Source organism: Neovison vison, chromosome 8 (genome assembly GCF_020171115.1).
Source record: "Neovison vison isolate M4711 chromosome 8, ASM_NN_V1, whole genome shotgun sequence".
Taxonomy (NCBI): domain Eukaryota; kingdom Metazoa; phylum Chordata; class Mammalia; order Carnivora; family Mustelidae; genus Neogale; species Neogale vison.
In genome coordinates, this window is record NC_058098.1 from 18,406,146 (window position 1) to 18,425,724 (window position 19,579).

Consider the following 19,579-nt stretch of genomic DNA (forward strand, 5'->3'; position numbering starts at 1 on the left):
GTTGTTGGTGTCCTTGCTGGCTACACCTTTCTTAACCTTTACATTTTTACCAGATTCCATTTTACCAGACAGGTGCTTGGCATGTCAGCAAATGCTGGAGTCCAAAGCCAGGGTAGCACAGTGGGGTCCTGCTTGTTCAGTGTGCCACAAAAGGTCCAAGAAGGTTGGGGTTTGGGGGCTTTTCCTTGTTGTTTTAAGGAGAAAAAAAGGAACTATAGTGATAAAGCACACCAGGGCAGAGACCTACTACCATGGAACAAGCCAGAGCTTGCAGTTCTCACATCCAGCTTAGCAGACGTAACACACAGCAGCACGCCCACAGTCCACACGGGCAAATGCAGGGGCACACGGGATGAATGCGTGCACCTGAGCTTGTCATCAGGGGTCCTGGAGAGGCCCTCCACGGAGCACCTGGAGCACAGAGCCAGGTTTCCACCTCCCTGCAGAGGCTCAGGTGCTGTTGTCATCATGAGCCCGTCACAACAGGTCAGAGCAGGGCTCTTCTGTCCCCCTATCTCAGATCACCTGCTACCTCCACCCCCAGCAAAAGCGTGGGAAAGCATCTTGATGGGGTTGCTACAGGAAGATGAAGGCAGCAGATAATCTAGATGGAGGGTCTAGGTCCAATTTGTCCACGGACAGAAGCCTGGGCTGGTCAAAGAGCACATCTGGCCAGAGGGCAGAGTGGAGATCAGATCACTCTGTCCATATAAACAAAAACAAACCACACTGGTCCTACAGAACAATCTATCTTCTTGTCATTTTCTCAAGAGTAGAAAAATAACTGAATGTTGTAGTGGGAATCAGAGATCCGAGGCTCTGATCCTGGCATTGCCATGAACTTGCTGTGTGACCTTACCCTTGGGGCCTTGGTTTCTCATCTCTAAGAGAGGGCTAACCATTCTCGCCTTCCTTCAGTTCACAGAGCTGTGGTGGTGCTCAAACAATACCACGGATGAGAATATGCTCCATGAACTCTACTGCACTAGGACAAATACCAACTTTCCTCATGCCCCAGTCCTCTGTGTACAGACTCAGGGAGGGAACAAAGAAGTGAAGCAGGAAACAGACTTCTAGCCCAGACTGTCAGAGCAGCCACCAGTGGCCACACTTGGTGGGGGAAAGAGCTGGAGCTCTGTAGTTCGCTAAGGTGAAAGCAAAGGAAACGAATACTTATTAAGTGCCCACAAGTGCCAAATGCCGTGCAGAGCACTTTCACATAATATCTCTTACTCTCATACACAACTTCACTTGACCATTTTAATATACAGCTCTGTGAGGAAAAAATTCCTCTTGTAGCTGAAAATCAGTTTCAGGTAAGTTAAGGTTACTTGTCCAAAGTCATGGGAAGAGCTGAGACTCAAACCCAAATCTGATTCTAACCACAAATTCTCAGTCATACAGAGCCCAATTATCAACAGCCACTCAAAGCCACTCATCGTTACCTTGGATCTGCCTGGTCAGGTCATCTGTTACCATGTTGCTCTCAGAGAGCTCCCTCAGGGAAGCACAGGCCCCGTGCCTCTCTGAACAAAGCACTCTGCACCAGCACGGTCCCCTCCTCCTACCCCCACCTCCATTTCCCCCATAACTCTCCTCAAAGCCCCCCGACTTCTCCAGCTCTACGGGAATAGAGAGGGGGAAAAATTCTCCTATCCCCTAGTATCAGGCCTTGGTGATATTAGGCCTCACTTATCCCTCTCACTTATCCATCTCTGACCTCTTTGAAGCCGTGTCAGAGGAAAGGGTATAGAATGGGAAGAGATGCCATGAGTTAATGAAGACTGACAGGAATGGTGACAGAAGACGCAGAGACGGGCCCTATCACACGGAGGGGGTAGCATGAAAGCACTTCCTAGGAGAGAGGGATCTCGAGTCAATGTGCTCAGACAGCATTCACTGGGACAAGACTCACAGAAATAGGCCAGTATAATACCACAGTAGCTGCTTTCAGCCAGCTGCTCTGTCACCTTGTAAAAGTCGGCAGCAGGAAAGAGCCCCGACAACAGCGGGGCTGCTGAGAGCCTGGAGCAAGAGAACGGGTGGGCCTCCTCGTCTCCCAGTCAAAGGGCTTGGTGGCCACGCTCCAGCCCCTCAATATGACAGGTCCATGGGCTCCCTTCTGCTACTGGGTCCTCCCGGGGTACTTAATCCTCCTCCTCCTCCTCGTCAGAGACCCCGCCTCAGCACACTCCTTGTGAACCACTCTTTGAAGATCTTCCTCAAACCTTCACAAAACCCGTGCGAGAGAAATGCAGTTTGTTACTACATCCCCCTTCTGTAAACAAAGAGCCCAGAGAGAAAGGCACACACTCAAGGTCTCAGAGCAAGTAAGTGGCACAACCGAGGCAGTCTGAGTTCCCAGCCCAAATGCTAACCTCCACCGGCTCACGCCTCCAGACCTAGCCCCGACCCTCCACAGCTGCTGCGTCCCGCCGGCCTCTTGAGGAAGTCTTGCCCCTGCTCATCAGCTCTCTCCTGCAAAGTGCAGTAGCTTTACTGGTTTCCCTCAACCTCTCTGAGATAAAATGCAAGACAGCCCCACTTCAGCCACGGAGCAAAACCCAAGAGCATGGCACCCTGAGGCCCTCCCTAAACTGCTCCCAACCAGCCCCAGCCTTATCTCTACCACACTAAATACACACCTGAGCCCTGCACAGGGATCTCCCGTGCTCAGCCTGGGCACAGGTAACTTCTTCAGTCAGTCAAGCACTGCTCACAGGTCACCCCCCTGCCCCTGCCCCAAAGCCCACCCTGGCTCTCTCCCGTCAAGCCCAGCTCACCAAGCAGAGCTTGCTACTCTGCACTCACAGAGACCGTGGGCTAGACCTCGATTATGGTACACAGCACACACGCTCCCGATTCTGTCTCTTCCAAGAATGTGGGAGTTCCTCAGTGGCACAGTCCATGTCTGAGTCACCCTTGTGCCTAGCACTGGGCAAACAGGTGTTCAAACAGTATTTATTGAATAAGTGCCCCTCATTCCACAAGGCTACACAAAACAAGGTTAGTGGCCAACATCTCTGGTCACTGACTCAAGACTATGCATCTGTGTGTGTGTACACACAGACACATGTATACACACACACACACACACACACACACACACACACACAGTGTCTTGAACCCAAATCGGACTAAGTCTAAAGCCACAAATCTCCAGTTACTGTGGTCAATTACAAACCGCTGCTCACGGCCATTCCTTATCCCTGGCTCTGCCTAGAATCTTTGTCACCTGTTACTACACTGTTCTCAAAGACACCCCCGCAAACAAGGAGGCATGCTTCCCCGAACAAAGCAGTCCACAAGGTGCACAAGAACACACCCCTCCTCCAACAGTACCCCCCTCCTTCTCCTAGGACTCTCCTCAGCTGTAGGTATGTATGGAGGGAGGGCAATGTGGGGAGGGCTCTGCTTCCCCAGTCATCTGTGAAACAGGCCCCTTTCCTAGGTTCACAGGAAACAGAGCCCCAGCTGGACAGGGGCGCCTGGCAGAGCTGGTTTGGAAACCTACACATCAGGGCAAGTGTCGGGTGTTGAGGAAACACTAAGAGGTCTGACTTCCCCTGGAAAAACTATAGTCAGACAGGAAACACATAGGCAGGGATGGCTAGCTCTGGAGATCCGGACACATGTTCTTGCTTCTTTCCCACTGGGAGTAGTCAACCAGTACAAAGAAAACCCCCATGACACCCGGCCTGCCTACCTCAGACACCTCGGGCCCAGTCGGCAGAGCAAGCCTCACGGACTGTCTCCTCACCAGCCTGACAGCCACAGAGGTCAAGCCCCAGACAACTGGTCCCAATATCACCTCCTCTATGAGCCTGACTGCCTTGTCTGAGCGGTTTGCTCTCTTCTGCCACCATTCCTTCCCCCACCCCATCAAAGGTACAACTAGGAATTATCACTGTCTGTTTCCCTGAGGGCAAGGACATGTTTTCATTCACCACCTAAGAAGGCCTGGCATCTAGAAGAGTGGGGAAGAACCCAAGTGGAAAGAAAGCGTCAGGCTCCAAAAGTCCCCACAGATGAGCATGACTGTCATTCAGAGCCCTCCGTGGAGACTCCACCCAGGCCACGATGCCCACGATGACCCTTGACTGAACCCCAGAAAGGTATCAGAAGACAAATGTGGAGCCAGAACCTAGAGGGGCTGAGGATCTGTAGTGCAGGGCTACACACAACAATTTCTCCTTAGAGGAGCAGCAGAGACCAGTGGGTATGGGGCCTGGGGGAGGCCCACTGGCAGCACAACCCTGGGGCTGAGAGTCCTTTCGGGATGGCCAGCCAGTCAGGGCCTGGAGAGCTGGGTCCGGGTGAGACTGTCACATAGTAGCACTATAACCCCATGGAACAACTCACTCCCCGTATTTTCCATTTTGCATCTGTAAAATGGGGTGGGACTCCAGCCCCAGCCCCAGCCCCAGCCCCACCCCCAAGAAAATATGATGCAAAGTCTTTGTAGCACTCAGCAGGAAGTCTGTAACTGCTTTGTATTCATTTAGGTCAGTATCTGCTACATAAAAAGCCAAACATCAACCTGGTTCCTGTCGCATCACCATGACAACTAGTACCAAAGTACTTTCCCACCCCTCTTTTGAGCCAAACTACCACTCTAGAAATGAGCACGTGGCAGCCGCATTTCACAAGTGGCAAAGTGAGAAGGCGCGGAGTTAGGTCCGAATGAGGTCTGTTGCATGGGTGCTACGCATTTTCATTGACCCACAGTACCCCTCCTTCAGGTCCAGACACCTTGGGGGTAGCAGAAGTGCCTCTCCCCTTGGCCAGGCTACAAGCACTACATGGAACCCTGGCAGAGTCAGCAGGAAAAGGCCAGATGGCAGGGGACACAGCTGGCTACCCACCTTCCGCAGAGCCCGCAGACGGGGCTGCAGGGACCAGCACTCATCAGCAAGGTAGACCAAAAACGGGCAGAAATCGGGCAGCTTCTGCCGGAGGCTTCACTAATAAGATGTGAACTCTACCCAAGCATCTACTAGCATTTTTACTCAGACTCCTTCAATCTGGGCCTCTGCAATCAAAGGGCCAGGACTCTGACATTCTTTGCCTATACTCCCAGCTGATGAGATCTCTGAATCTGTACTTCTCTAGCTGACCTACCGCTGGGGGCTGGGACCTCTGCATTCCTGTCACCGTCTCCTGAAGACGGGACACACCATGGACTCGACTCTTCCCTCTCCACACCCCTCCCTCCTGTTCAGGCCCCAACTTACAAATAAGATAGCTACACCCAGGAGTCAGATGTGGAAATCTCCATAGATTTACTCCATACTTTTTACTCTGTCATGTACTGTTCTATATATGATAGGTGGGTGGGTAAGGAGATGGGTTGAAGCAAAACAAAACCATTTCCTCCCTTTTTCTGGGTAGTGACCTAAGTGAAATGTGAACTTGGTTCCCATCCTCCTCCCTTCCTATACCCTCAGGCTCTCCGAGAGCCACACACACATTCTCTCTCTCTCAACATTCACAGTCCAGGATGGAGGGCAGTCATAGTCTATTATTTCTATTGTTATCAAAAACAGCTTAGGTTTATTAAACGCTTACAATGTATCAGGCACTTTGCTAGAGGTTTTACAACAATTCTCATTTAGTCTCCAGAGCAACCATATATAGTGTATGTATCACTACTCCTGCTTTACAGATCAAGAAACTAAGCTCAGAAAAAAATAAGTAACTGGCTAGATACGCAACTGGCCCACCACTAATATATGGGCTTCAAATCCAGGCTTGCCTTCAACCACAGTGCTGCCCTTAGTGCCTGCTGATCCCATGCATGGTTTGAAGTGCAACCTGTTAGTTACCCAGGAAATCTCTAGCAGGGAACCTCTGGCCAGTGCCACCAACTGAACAGAGCACAGGGAGCACCATAAAACCGAGAGCCTGGAGTCTAGATGTGCCTGGAGTCTAGATGCCTGGGTGATGTCCCCAGGACTATCCGGTCCCCTGTGGTGTCTGTCGTCCCACAGCTTTGGAATCCAGGCTCTCAAATCACTAAAATTTTCTCTCCATAGCTGACAGGGCTTTCGGAGGCACAGAGGAAGGCAGCTGCCATTTCTAAGTTCAGCAGCAGTATCAGATCTGGAGTTTGTCGTTGAGGATGGCTGCCTCACCACAAGACTTTCCTTCCTCACAATCTCCTCAACCCATCTACACACATGTACACCATACCCAAGGAGGTCTGTAGGACGCTCCCTTGGTGGGGGGGTGTCACTTCCTGATGCCCCTCCTCCACAAGGATCTGATTCTAACCCTGGCTCTAACACCTGTCTCTAGGGGAGTCCTTGCAGGAAGCAACCCACAACTTAGGGTTGCAGACACACTACCTCTCACACCTAGTGTGGAGGAATGGAGGGCAGAGCTGGGTGCCCATCCGGCCACAGCACATGCATGCACTAAGTGGCATAACACTGAAAGATCTGGGGTTTTTCAAAATCCCCCAACTCCCTCCTCCCAACTGAGACCTGTCCCAAAGCAGCCAAGCTCAGGCCTGAGAAGGCAAAGAGGCAGGAAACCAAAAGTAGCTACTCCCGGCTCCCTGCAGCCATGGAACACAGAGCGCAGGACATTAAGGGCTAGACCGGGACCCCAAACTGGCTGCACACTCTTGAAAAAAGTACCTGACTCTAAGGCACTGAAGCTGGCTCTTCTGGGCCAAGCTCTTGGGAATGTGCTTCCAAGGGCAAAGGGAGCCTGGCCCCTTTACCAAGAGTCCCTGTCCTGGCTCTGAGTGTCTGCCCACCCACGCAGACCTCTAAAATTCAGCTTCAAGACAAAAGCAGCGGGGGAAAAAGCCACTGCCTTTTCTTGGGCTTTTCCAAACCAAACAGGACCACCTTCCACTCACTCCCCAAGAGACAGATGAGTAGGCCTGACTCTGATCCAAAACCAACCCTACCCCAACATCTAAGTTCTACTCAGGGAACGCAAAGGTTCCTTAACAAATGAAACCAACCCGGGGGGCCCAGAAAGTTTCACCATGGGAAAAAAGGTGATCACGGGCGGTGACCGTCTGGGCCGGCCCCTGCTTCTGGGGCTCGGTGGGTTGACCCGCCCGGGATTCCCTGGCCTCCGTCAACATTACTCCCCGGGCTGGGGAGACCCGATGCCCGCCCCGCCGGTCTCCAACCGGCTAAGATTTTTAGGCCTCTGGGCAAAGCGCCTGGAACACTCCCCCCTTCCCAGGCTGGGGGAGGGGGTGTCCTGTCAGGTGACTGAGGACCCGGATGCCCCCCGCCCCCGGTGACCACCGGGGCAGAGACGGAGGCGGGGCCGGAGGCTGTGGGGGAGGGCCCGAAAGTTTACCCAAGTCACTCCAGCAGCAGCCGGGGCGCACCGGAGCCCGGCGCGGACTCCCGCGGCCCCCGCGCGCAGCGGGCCCGGGGAAGGGGGCGCACTTACTGGCCCCCTCGATCTTGTCGGCTCCACGGCTCCACGTGATCTGCCGCGTTTCCAGCTTGACCTGGAAGGTCTTCCGCTCCGGTCGCTGCGACTTCTTGGAGTAGAACAAAGTCATGACGGTGCCCACCTCGAGGCTGCGGCAGAGGTGCAGCACCTCGGCGTCCGAGGGCGCGCCGGGCCCGCAGCCATTGGCGCAGGGGGACGCAGCGCCCGCCATGGCTTCTGCACTGGGGGTGGAGGTGGAAGAGAGGGTGGCAGCAAGCGGCGCCGCCGCGGCGCAGGCCGGGCCGGCGGGAGCAAGCGGCGGCGGCAGAGGCGGCCGGCGAGCGGGCCCGGCGGCGGCTCCTGCGGGCGGAGACGGGGCGGGGCCTGAGCGGGGGGCGGGGAGGCTCTGCAGGCCCCGCCCCGGCCCGCGCGCAGGGAACAAAGGCGCCCGCGCGCCCGTGGAGAGGACCCCCGCCCGCCGCGCCTGCGCCCCGCGACCCCCAGACAGGCCCCGGGCCGGGGCGCGGGGCGCAATGGCGGCGGGAGCGCGCGCGCCGCTCGCGGTCAATGAGCCCGTCCCTCCGTCCCGCAGAGCTTCAAGCCCACGCTGCCCCGGCTGGCCCCGTCACGCGCGGCAGCCCCGCGCCGGCCCGTCAGTCAGTCGCACACGCACAGGCGGCCGCTCAGCCCACTGTCCCGCACAGGCCCCGCCGCAGCCGTTTCCTCAACCCCGCTCCCCGCGCGGCGTCCGGGAGAAGAGGCGAGGGTGCAGAGCGCCCCCAGGCCCGCCGGCCAAACCCGGTTACCTGGGCGGGCTGCCCGGCGGAGGGAGCCAGCCAGGCCAGGCCGGGCCGCCTCACACCCGCGGCGGCGGCAGCGGCGGCGGCGGCGGCGGCGGCTGCGGCGGCGGGTCCTCTGCGCGCCCTCCTCGGGAGGGGCGGGGGCGGAGCAGCCTGCGGATTGGCCGGCGGGCTCTGATGGACAGCAGGCCTGTCCCGCCCCTCCCTTTTGGCCGCGCAGGGCTGGCCCTCAGGCCGCTCCTGCGACGGCCGGACTCACGTCTGTCTTGCCTCTGTGGCCAGTGTGACTTTCGGTGGACCCGTCATTCGGAGAAGCCCCCAGACCTGAGCCTCCCTGGAGGGCCTTTAGACCTGTGGCCCCCGGTGGCCTCCATCTCTGCTTCTCATCAGCCACTGCCCGCCCCACCCCACGCTCCGCCTCCACGCGCCCCTCTTGCAAACGCTTTCCGGAGCTTTGGTTTTCGTGGCCTAAGTCCCCGTGTTTTTCTCCTGCGTCTCAGGCCTCTGCCTTTGGGTCCCAGAAGTTTCTCTTCCTCTGGGCTGGGTCCCGAGCCAGTTCCTAAGGCGACCTTTCCCATGGCTTCAGCCGTAGCACCAAGTCTGTATTCCCTGCCTCCCGCTGCTCCACGCCCCCCATTTAACACCAGCCTCTCCCCTCCCTCCTCAAACCGCTCTTCCCACAGTCCTCCCTTTCTCGGAACGTGGCATTAAGTCTTCTAAGGCGCCTGGGCCAAGACCCTTGGAGGTATCCTTGATTCCCCTGACGGCCTCCACCGCCCAGCAATCTAGCAAGGCCTTTTAGCTCTACCCTTGGCTACCTCCACTCCACCCACAAGCCTGACGTCCATCTTTTCTCATCCAGACTATTTATTCTCCCTGATTTGAACTGCATCTATTCTTCATGCTTTAATCTTTAAAAAGAAATTAAATCGTGGTCCCCTACCTTCCGCCTCAAACCCTCCACGACTTCCCACTGCACTTAAAATCCACAGGCCCTCCTGTCCCAGCTGGTCCTGTATGCTCGGGCCCCTTTCTCTCTCTCCCACTTTGTCTCTCACCACCTCCCCTTCACTCTCCATGCTGCAGCCACAAGGCCTTTTAGTGGTTATTTGAATAATTCATACTCTGTCTTCCTGAAGCCATTCCCTGGACTTGCACCTGAAGTGTAGCCACCCCCATCACAGACAAACTGAAGACACCCGTGGTCACAGGGGAGCTGGTCTGACAGATGTTGAGTCAGGCAAAGCAGGACAACTTGAGAGCCCAGAGGCCTGGCCGTGCACCCAGCTGATGCCAGAGAAAGATCCAGGTGAGTGTGTGCTTAGAACCCCCCACCCCAGCTGGGTGGTGACTTGTGTCCAGGGCTGCCTCTGACTTTGTCTTGCTGCAGTGGTAACGTGTGGGGTTGTATCTGGAGTCCCTCAAGTGTGGCCCCTAGGCAGCTGAGAATCCAGCAGGAAGCTGAGCCTTTTGTTGGCTTCAACCACCTGGGGGAGGTGGAGTGATCCGAGGTGGACTGCCACCTAGTGCCCACCCTTTAAAGTGGGAGGGAGGGCACTAAAGTCGACCCAGGGCCTGGCCTAGCACTACAAGGCTTACAAGTGTGGTCACACCTGATCCTCATAATTACCATCTAATCAGGGATTATTGTCCCCAGTTTACTGATGAGGAACCTGAGATTCAGATAATTTCTGCAGCTTGCCCCGAGGCCACATAAGTAACGAGTGGGAATTTGAACCCAGTTTGTCTTGAGTCCATGCATTTTTTTTTTTGCTTCACAAGAGAGCCTTAAATAGGTCCTGGTGGTCAGCAGTCATCGGGCACAGAGGCTAGCTCGCTAGTCAGTACCAGTGAGGGGAGGCCCTGGGCATGGCTGGCTCTAGGCACAGGGAATGCTCGTAGAGTATGGCTTGGACTGTCCCTGAGCTGCCCTGTGCTGGGCCATCGTGTCCTGGGTTGGAAGAAAAAGAGAAATCCAGCACTAACCGTCCAGGAATTCAGGCATTAAACGATAAACAGTGTTATGTAGGGACGATTGTGATGGCAGATAGGGAGGAAGAACACAGAGGGCTACGAGATAAAACACGAGGGACACCTATTTTAGCTCTCTCTTAGTAGAAAAGAAGGCCTCTCTAGAACTCAACAGAGGTCTACAGGATGTGAGTAGCTGGTCAGGTGAATTATTAGAGGTGGGTTGGACGAAGGTACTTTCCAGGCAGAGGTAACAACATGTACAAAGGCCAGAGAGAGCTTGAGGAGTGTAGGAATGAAAAGGCTAGAGTTAAACTGAGGGGTAGCACCTCAGATGATGAAGCCAGGGACAGGTGGGGACAGAATGGGGCCTCTCTCGGTTTATCTGTTCTCGTCCATTTGTCCTTGACACCCCCTCCTAAGTGCTATATTCCTCGTTGAGCTTCTTGTGTTGACTTGGGTAGCTGTGATACACTTTTTTTTTTTTTTTGTAATACACTTTTAAAATCTCTTTCTCCATTTTCTGAGAGCTTCCTAGCACTCAGACCATGCTTTCTTGCTTTTGCCTTTGCCTCCAGGGCCAGGCAGGCCCCTAGGGGCTCCAGAAAGCTCTGTCAACAGGAGCTCATGTTTTCAGTCTGCTGCCAGGCCCTTCATCAGAAAAAAAGGCCCCGTTTCCTTCTGGGATTTCTGAGCTAGCTTCTCAGGCCTCAGGTGCCTCCCTCCACCAAAAGAGATTCAGGAAAAGCAGGCCATGCAGAGGGGTGTGGCTGGTTTGGGCTTCCCCCAGCTCAGCATATATATGGGTACGTGGGTGTTCCTGGCAATGTGTGCAGCTGCGCTGGCTTGGAGGGAGCAGCCCAGAACCTACACAAGATACACGCCCTGACATCACCCAGGCTAGCCCTGCTTGGGCCTATTTCTGTCAGCGCTCGTGCTTCAACATGCCCCAGCCCACACCGTACCTGGGTGTGCCCGTGTTCTGGGTAAGGGTCCCAGCTCAGATGCCCCTTTGGCCTCATAGGGCCTGACCTCTTAGGTGTTTATTTATCGAACACTTAGAACGGCACTTGGCATAGAGTAAGTCCTATATAACTGCTTTACCCACGTTGGCTCATTTACTTATGATAGCATTCTAAGTTCTCTTACTATTCCCAACCTATAGATGAAAAAACTGAGGCACAGAGAGATTGAGAGACGTGTTTATGGACACACAGCTGAGAGATGGCAGAGATGGGATTCGAACCCAGGCAGCCTGGCTCCAGTGTCAATGCTAACGTTGCCTCCCGTGTAGGTATGAACTATTTCACTGTGTGTTCTCACCCGCTTCCATAATACCCCTACCTGATGTGTTTTCTATTTTTAGTTCTAGCTCTTCCTTGCCTTACGATGGGGTTACATGCCAATAAACCCGTCATAATTTGAAAATACGATAAGTTGAAAAGCATTTACTGTGCCTAGCCTACCTTAAATGTACTAAGAACACTAACATTAGCCTCTGGTTGGATAAAAATCACCTAACACAAAGCCTGTTCTATATAATAAGGTGTTGAATGTCTCATGAAGTTTCCTGAATACTGTAGTAAAAGTGAAAAACAGAATTGTCGTATGGGTGCAGGGTTGTAAGCGTAGGGGTTACAGTAGCTGATTACACAGCTGACTGGGAGTCATGGCCGCTGCCCAGCATCGCAAGAGAGGCTCACGCTGCATATGGCTAGCCGGGAAAAGATCAAAATCCAAAGTACAGTTTCTACTGAGGGCATATCACTTTTGCACGATCGTTAAGCTGAAAAATCGTGAGTCAAACTGTCATAAATCGGAGACCATCTGTATTTGGTTAAATGTCACAGATTAGGCTCTTTGGAAGCAGACTCTGAGTGCAGAGGCTAGCATGCAGCACCTTTGATAGGGAGGGCTCTTGGGATCAACACTGTGAGAGAGAGAGGCGGAAAGGGAGGGAGCACAGGGAGAAGTTAAGCTGTGGCAAAGCCCTGGTGACAGCCTCAGCCGACGTCCAGGGAGCTCTGTTGTCTAGTGCTGCCTCGAAATGGCTGGGCCTTCAGAGTCCCACTTCAGTTAGCCCCGGGAAGAACGCAGCCTCGGTCACATGGCTGTCTGGAACCGAGACGATCTTTGAGGGCTGATGGGTCTCCCAGCAATGGGGGTGACAAGTGCTTCCTTGAAAGAGAATCTCAGTGGCACATGGCTGTGCCCACCTCAAATATATTCCTTTCCAGTCCTTTAGGAACGTTTAGAGCATTTAAACCAAAGAACAAAAATATTGCACTGTAGAATTGGAATAGGTTATATAAGGAGGAGGAATAGAATATGGTTAGTAAGGGTTAACACGACTGCTGTCACTGAGAATCAAATGTAACTGAGCTTCCTGGTAGCCAAAGCAAAAACTTCTTATTCTGTTAACTGATTCCCCGGGGGAGAAACATTTTCCTGGGGTGAAATTATAAAATAAGTTTCTCATATGGACACTTATTTGATTGAGATAGTGGAGAATGTTCCCAACAGATATGCAGTTTTCATTGAATCCTTGTAATGACCTTGCATAAATATAGAAGGGATAATATAAAAGTGTAGCTCAATGAAGCCCCTTCCACAACTGAAAGTAGGCAGAGTTATAGACTTATAGTCTTGTTTCCTCACATAAAACTCTATCCTTTTTCTTTAAAGCTGTTCTTTAAAATTTTTGCTTGGTAGTTTCTTATTTTAGGTGTCTGACCAGCTCATCTCTGAGTCTGAGCCTGCTAACCTGTACCTCTGTATACAGCTGGTACTTAATCCTCACCTCAGTGTAACTTGAGCTCCACCCCACAACCTGCAGTTCAGATTCTTGACCTCTGGCCCCAATATCTATCTATGGCTCCAACTTAGTTGCTGGATCTCATGTTTCTTGTTCCTCTTCCTTTTTTTTTTTTTTTTTAAGATTTCACTTATTTATTTGAAAGAGAGAGAGAGAGTGAGCGAGCACGCAATGGGGAGGGGCAGAGGGAAAGGGAGAGGGAGAAGCAGGCTTTCTGCTGAACAGGGAGCCCAATGTGGGGCTCGATCCCAGGACTCTGGCATCATGACCTGAGCTGAAGGCAGGCACTTAACCGACTGAGTCTCTTCCTTTCTTCCAACAAACTCTCCTGATGCTCCTCTATAGTGGTAACAGTGGAGATGAATCAGACCAAGTTCTCACTCCACTTTTGGGTAAAGAAATGCCAACAGAAATTTGTCAACAGATGACAGCCGGCTGTGCTAAGGGCTCCTGGAGCACTGAGAAGAGACATGTATTGGTGGCTGTGAGAGCAGAGCTAAGCGAGAGAGCATGTATACGCCTAGAGATAAGGAAACTCCCACCCAGTATAAGGTGATCGCTTGTTTTTGCAGTAAGGGCACTCCAGATGTTTTGAGGCTTCTTGGCAACTAAAATAGAAACATTCTTAGAGACACATGATTCAGATGGCCAGTATGACAGCTTATTTAGTTACATGAACATATTCTAAATCACATATTGAAAGCAGCATATTAATTTATGAATATGTATTTTTCCCAATCTCACCTTTGCAGTAATAAACTTATGGTCAAGCTCTCTACGAATCTTTGATTTCTATGTAGTTATCCCCTACTACTTTGAGAACTACTTTGAGTCATCTAATATAAATTTCTGAAAGCACATCGCCTTCAGTGCTTTCTAAGTTGTTTTGAGAGTAGTTTTGAAAAATCAGCTTGATTGAGGAATAACTTACATACAAAAAAAAAAAGTGGACCCCTTTTTAAGTGTAAAGTGTGGTGAGCTTTGATTAATGTAATACTGTCGTGTAACCTCCACGCAATCAAGGTACAAAGCACTTCCATCACCCTGAAGTTTCTCGGTGCCCCTTTATGGTCAGTCTCCCCTGCCCTCCCGTCCAGCAACCACTAACATACTTTCCGTCACTACAAAGTAGTTTTTGCCTATCCTAGAATTTCACATAAAATGGAACCAAGGAGTATGTAACCGTGGTCTACATTCAGCATGTTTTTGAGACTCTTCTGTGTTGTTGAAGAGACAATACTTACCAAGTCAGTATCTGATGCCAAATTTTAATCGAAGCAGAATGACCTTTTGTGTAACGTTAACACAGCTTTCATTTCTCCCATAGGTATCTATTAATGATCTGCATAATAACTACTTACTGTATTGCACTAAAAATTTTATGGAGAATTTCAAATATATGTAAGTGTGGACAGGATAGTATAGTGAACTTCCTCGTACCCATCAGCCAGCTTCAATTTTGAGCTGATGGCCACTCTGGCTTCATGTCAGACTCCACCAACACCTTCCATATTTTGACACAAACGTTAAGTCTGTAGTAAGTATGTTTTCCTGAAACCGTTAAAATACACACACACACGTGTATCTATATGTAGCATACCATTGCCAAGCCTTAAAAAAAAAAAAATCAATGTTGTCTTGCTATTAAAGTGACCTTTAAGAGATTTGTTTATATGTAATACTTGGGATTGTGAGAAATAATTACTAAGTCTGTGGTAAATTTCTCTGCCTCCTTGTTTACACATTTTGTCAGGGGACTACTTATAATCGTCCAAAACTAGCTTGAGAGGTCATTTCAGGGTAATGTCTTTTCTCCAAAAAGTGCTTTTTGGTTCAAAACAAGTTGAGAGAGTATCCCATTATATGAGGGATTTTGTAAAGAAAGACCAAAATATAAGTAAACTCTTTTCTGAGTTTAAAAAAAAAAAAAAATTTTATACAGCTTTTTGCGTATGTGGCATTTAGGAGGTGATTTCAGAGTTGCTAATTTACTGGATGTGGAAGTAAGAGAAAGAAAGGAGTGAAGGCTGGTGGTGGCCCTGGACTCTGGCTGAGGGGCAGAGCAGACGGTGGTGCCTCTCTCTGAGATGTGAAACAGCCCAGTGGCCATGGAGTAGTTGGTACTGAGCTCCGTTCCAGAGATTGGAGTGAATAGCTTGGGGACCTCCCTTCCAGCTCCAGCATGGGTCTGGAGCTCAGGAAAGGGGTCTAGGCTGGAGACAGAGGTCTGGGAGTTGTTGCCCTCCATGCAAATGAAATCCACGAGGCCCCTTTCTTCTGTGCAGTGGAGAGAGCCACAGCAGCCAGGACCTGAGAGGGGAGATGACCAAGATGAAGCAGCCTAAGAGAGACAGGAGTAGAACCAGGAGAGGATGCCATCGTGGAAGCTACAGAGAAGTGCTTGGAGAGGCGAGTACTCACATGTTGTGGCGTTCACATGTTGTCTGTCATGTCCACCGGAAAAGACAAATTTATAGAGAAAGCAGATTAGTGGAGGCTGGAGGTTGGAGTGGGGATTAACTTTAAGTGGGCATGAGGGAACTTACTGGGAGGATGATATACTAAAACTGATTTATGATGATGGCAATAGCCCTCAGTAGTTACTAAAAATACACTTGGAATGGGTGGATTTTATGTAAAATGTTTTCAGTAGAGCTGTTAAATGGAAGAGCGGTTAAGTGTCCAGTGCCACAAAGAAGATACACAATGCAGAGCCCATTGATGGGTCTGGTCACTCATTCGTTGGCGACTGTGGTCAGAGGGGAGGGGGGATTCGGGGTCAAGGTGGGACAGAAGCTGGTTGCAGTGGGTGGAGGAATGACCCGGCAGAGTGGATGACTCACTCCAGGCACTTGTATGTGAAGTGGGAGATGGAGGGGGTGGTGGCTGGAAACAGCTGGGAGTAGGGAGACCTTTTTTTTCATTTTTTTTTTACTGTGATGTAGGCCCAAGGTGGACTTGACAGAGACTGGACAAGAGCTGCTGAGCAGATGCAGGGGGTAAGGGAAAGAGGAGCCAAGCAAGCACACAGATATACTTGGCATGCGGAAGCCATCCCACTTTGCCCAGAGCTGGACTCGAGCATCACAGAAGAGCCTGTTAGGAGGGAGTTTTTCAGACTCTGCACATCAGGCTTCTGCTTCTGGACAAGGCTGGAAGTGTGAGGAGGGACACAACCTACTGGAGGAATAAGCAAGGGGGTGGGTCTTCTCCCAACTCCGGACTCAATCATTTTTCAGGGCCTGTCCCATCTGGCCCTCACCTACATGTCCAACCCCTTCCCTCATCCCCACTGGCCAGGTCAGCTTCCATCCTCTGGTTTGCTCTCCCAAGCCTGCTACCACCAAGGGTGCCCTTCACAACTGCTCTTGACCAGATCTAGTTGCTGTGCACCTGCCCTCAGAGGACTTGTAGGACGATCCCTACTGGGAAAGGTAGGCTCGAGTTTATCCTCATCAGTAAAATCTTACGCATGCAGGAACTCCTGTCCCTAATTTCTAGTTCTGGACCAAGGTTTGTCCCCTGGTTTTGGACAGTCCTGCTCAAGTCCCAAACCCAGGTCCAAATTCTTATCGCCCACCCCTCAACCATGAAGTGTATCGATTGAGTATCTCATGAGCCTCTGTGTTGTCATTCTTTATGTTCAGTGGTGTAGCTACCTCAACACCACAGAATTTACAAAACTTGGCTGTCATCAGCTCCAAAGCACTGATGGCCACATAACCTCCTTTTTCCCCTGGCGCAAATGCTCCCTCCCTCACTGGCCAGTGAAATGCAGACTCCCAAGAAGGATCTTCCAGGGTTCTCTTCAGTGGGCCAACACCAGCCCAGCCCTTGGTCCCTGGGAGTTGAGACTGTCAAGGAGATGGCTCTCCTCCCAGAATATACCTGGTACATGCTAGCAAGCCAGAGGGTGTAGGGCTAAGTGACCAATTCTGACCACTGGCCTTCCTGCCCCCTGCTCTGTTTGGCCAGGATTAATTCATCCTTCTTCCTGAACCATTTTTGTAGGGACCCTACCAACATGGGGACAGGAGCCCTGGGGAGTAATTAACCGATTAACATAGGGAGTCTACATTTGGGCCTCTGGGATCCACTGAGTACTGGATTGAAACTGGCTTGGTATCCTTAATTCCTGCCATCCTGACTGCAAGCTTAGCCACACAAGCAAACCCAGACAAGGTCCCTGATGCTTGTGGCCAGCACACACACAAAGCAGCAGGTCTGCCTCCCAAATACATTCACTACATCTTGCTCAATACATACTATCTATCCTAGGCTCCAAATAGTTGTTGTACCCCACCTGTTCTTATAGATTTCCTATACCATTCCTCTTCCTCACTTCCTGGGCTTGCTTTTATTGAAGGATGTGGGCTTGGGCTCCCCTCCCCACATCCACAGCAAAGGACAGGTGCAGCCCCTTCCAGGCCCAGCCTAGCCCCAGCTCCTGGGGAGGGAGGGAGCCACCTTTACTGAGCTGAGCAGTGAGACCACATCCCACATGGAGTCCCAGTCCTGTAGCCCCAGTCAGGCCAGGGACCTGGCTAACAAAGAGGCAGACACTAGGTTTCCGTTAAGTTGTAGGAATTTATTTTAAATAACCTACAGTTGATTAAAAGGGAATTCATGATAAAAATAGAAGATACTTGAGGAAAGATGTGGGAAATGGACTCTGCACACACACTAAACTAACAATGCCTCTAAAACTAATGATTATAGCAAAAAATGTCTTCACATTAAAATTCTGCTTTTTATGTTTTTTTTCCCATTTTTTACACAATTACAAAAGAAAAAAATAAAAGCCCTAAATTCTTGATTATTTTTCCTTTTTTGGACCAAATACTCATTTTCCTCTAAATTATTGACTTGTGGAACTTTTTACACAATAAAATCTTTCAAGTGAAAGACTGGCTTTAAAATGAAAAAGATGGATATCTGAAGGGTACAGAGAATGCTCAGAACAAAGGATGATGGGAAAATGGTTTCAGTCACTGATTATTTCATTATCCTTAAACTCACTCAACCCCTCGTCCCTCCCCGACCCCAATCTACACGATCTTTAAGATCAAGAAAAAGGTTTAAATATTTTAAAATAATTAAAAAGAAATAAAAATTCACATTTAAAAAGGAACACTCAAGTCAGGAAATATTTTCCCATCATGCTTTTCTGTGAACAGGTGTCTGAACCAAAACACTGCCGATGTCACGACTGCTTCAAGTTTAATGAAAATTGATTCCCATGACAATAGATAGTGACAATTCTCACTAACAGGTGCGCTGGGTTTTTGTTCTACTTAATTTTAAATTCCTGAAATGGGGGAAAGGGGAGGGAGTTTAGGAATTCATTTCTATTAAAATATAGAAGTTATTGCAAAACCCTAACTGTAAAAACGCACCAATATAATCGGACTTCGTATACAGTAGCTAAGAGAATCCAAATGCTTCAGTGAAACAGTGAATTTGCCTGGCAGAACTCTGACAAATTCCCATCCACTTGCTCTCTTGAAAATAAAAACAAAATTCAAAACAAATCATACAGCTAGAATTTTGATATCTGAAATATTTTTAAATAAGTTGTCCATAGGACAACTGGCTCAGCTCTCCCTTATAATATCTCCAGGTTTATCTTTTCTCAAAGATGTTGGTTTGTTAAGACTTGCTGCCTCTCTCCCTCAGGTGTGAGGGTAAGCAAGGCTCACAGTTTATCCATCTTCCCCAAACCACGCTGTTCCTTTTCACAGAACTCTGCCCCTCAAAACTGGCTAGAACTCGTAGTCCTCATCGGCCATGTCGATAGCCCAAGCAAACTTCTCCCGCTGGGTTTTGTTGTAAATTTTCTCAATTGGGACCCCCCACTTCTTGCACCTGCACACAAAGGAGAAAGAGAGGGATTAGTGTCTCAGCGAGCAACAGCCCAGACCCAGGGTAGGGGGTTTGAATGTACCTCCTTCTTCATCCCATCTGGTGAGAATGAATTTTAAGAAGTGTGCCGGACATGTTCTAAGAGCATCATGAGCTCATTTAAATCATGACAGTGACCTCTGAGGTAGATGCTACTTGCTACTACAGATGTACTAATCAAAAAGGTGCATGTGAAAAAACTAAGAAAGGGCGCCTGGGTGGCTCAGTTGGTAGAGCGTCTGCCTTTGGCACAGGTCATATCTCAGGGTCCTGGGATCGAGTCCCACATCGGGCTCCTTGCTCAGCAGGGAGTCTGCTTCTCCCTTTCCCTGCTGCTCTCCCTGCTTGTACTCTCTGTCAAAGAAAGAAAGAAAGAGAAAGAGAGAGAGAGAGAGAGAGAGAGAGAAAGAGAAAGAAAAGAAAGAGAAAAAAGAAAAGAACAGAACTGAGAGAGAGAATTCAGTAATTTGCTTACAGCCTCATGCAGCTGGAGAGCATAGAGCTGAAACCCGAACCCAAGCTGTCTGGCTTGAGTCCATGCTCTTAACCGCTGCGCATACTGTCCCTTAAGTAACCGAACCTCTAGCATCCAACAGGGCAAAAAGAGCAAAAAGGGTGCAACAGCTGGGCAGAACCCCTGGCCCAGAGGAGCACAGAGATGGATTCTTCCACCTAAGCTTAGAAC

General features: G+C 50.5%; 2 protein-coding genes and 1 long non-coding RNA gene across 4 annotated transcripts in view; 1 reads left to right on the top strand and 2 right to left on the bottom strand.

Moving 5' to 3' along the window:
* The window catches only part of PLCG1 (phospholipase C gamma 1), a 36,261-nt gene extending 28,533 nt beyond the window's left edge, over positions 1–7,728 (bottom strand). For both annotated transcript variants that reach the window (XM_044263032.1, XM_044263031.1), the window contains exon 1: positions 7,423–7,728. In XM_044263032.1, coding sequence (XP_044118967.1) covers positions 7,423–7,639 — 217 coding nt within the window. In that variant the 5' untranslated portion in view covers positions 7,640–7,728. The remainder of the gene's footprint in view (positions 1–7,422) is intronic.
* A 705-nt stretch (positions 7,729–8,433) lies between these two features.
* Positions 8,434–15,398, top strand: LOC122916076. Its single transcript, XR_006386134.1, has 3 exons — positions 8,434–9,516; positions 11,344–11,472; positions 15,279–15,398. It is a non-coding gene; the product is annotated as an uncharacterized LOC122916076 (long non-coding RNA).
* Positions 15,399–17,566: 2,168 nt separating this feature from the next.
* TOP1 (DNA topoisomerase I) overlaps positions 17,567–19,579 on the bottom strand; it is a 100,370-nt gene continuing 98,357 nt past the window's right edge. Inside the window, exon 21 of the mRNA XM_044263033.1 lies at positions 17,567–18,858. Coding sequence (XP_044118968.1) covers positions 18,756–18,858 — 103 coding nt within the window. The 3' untranslated portion in view covers positions 17,567–18,755. The remainder of the gene's footprint in view (positions 18,859–19,579) is intronic.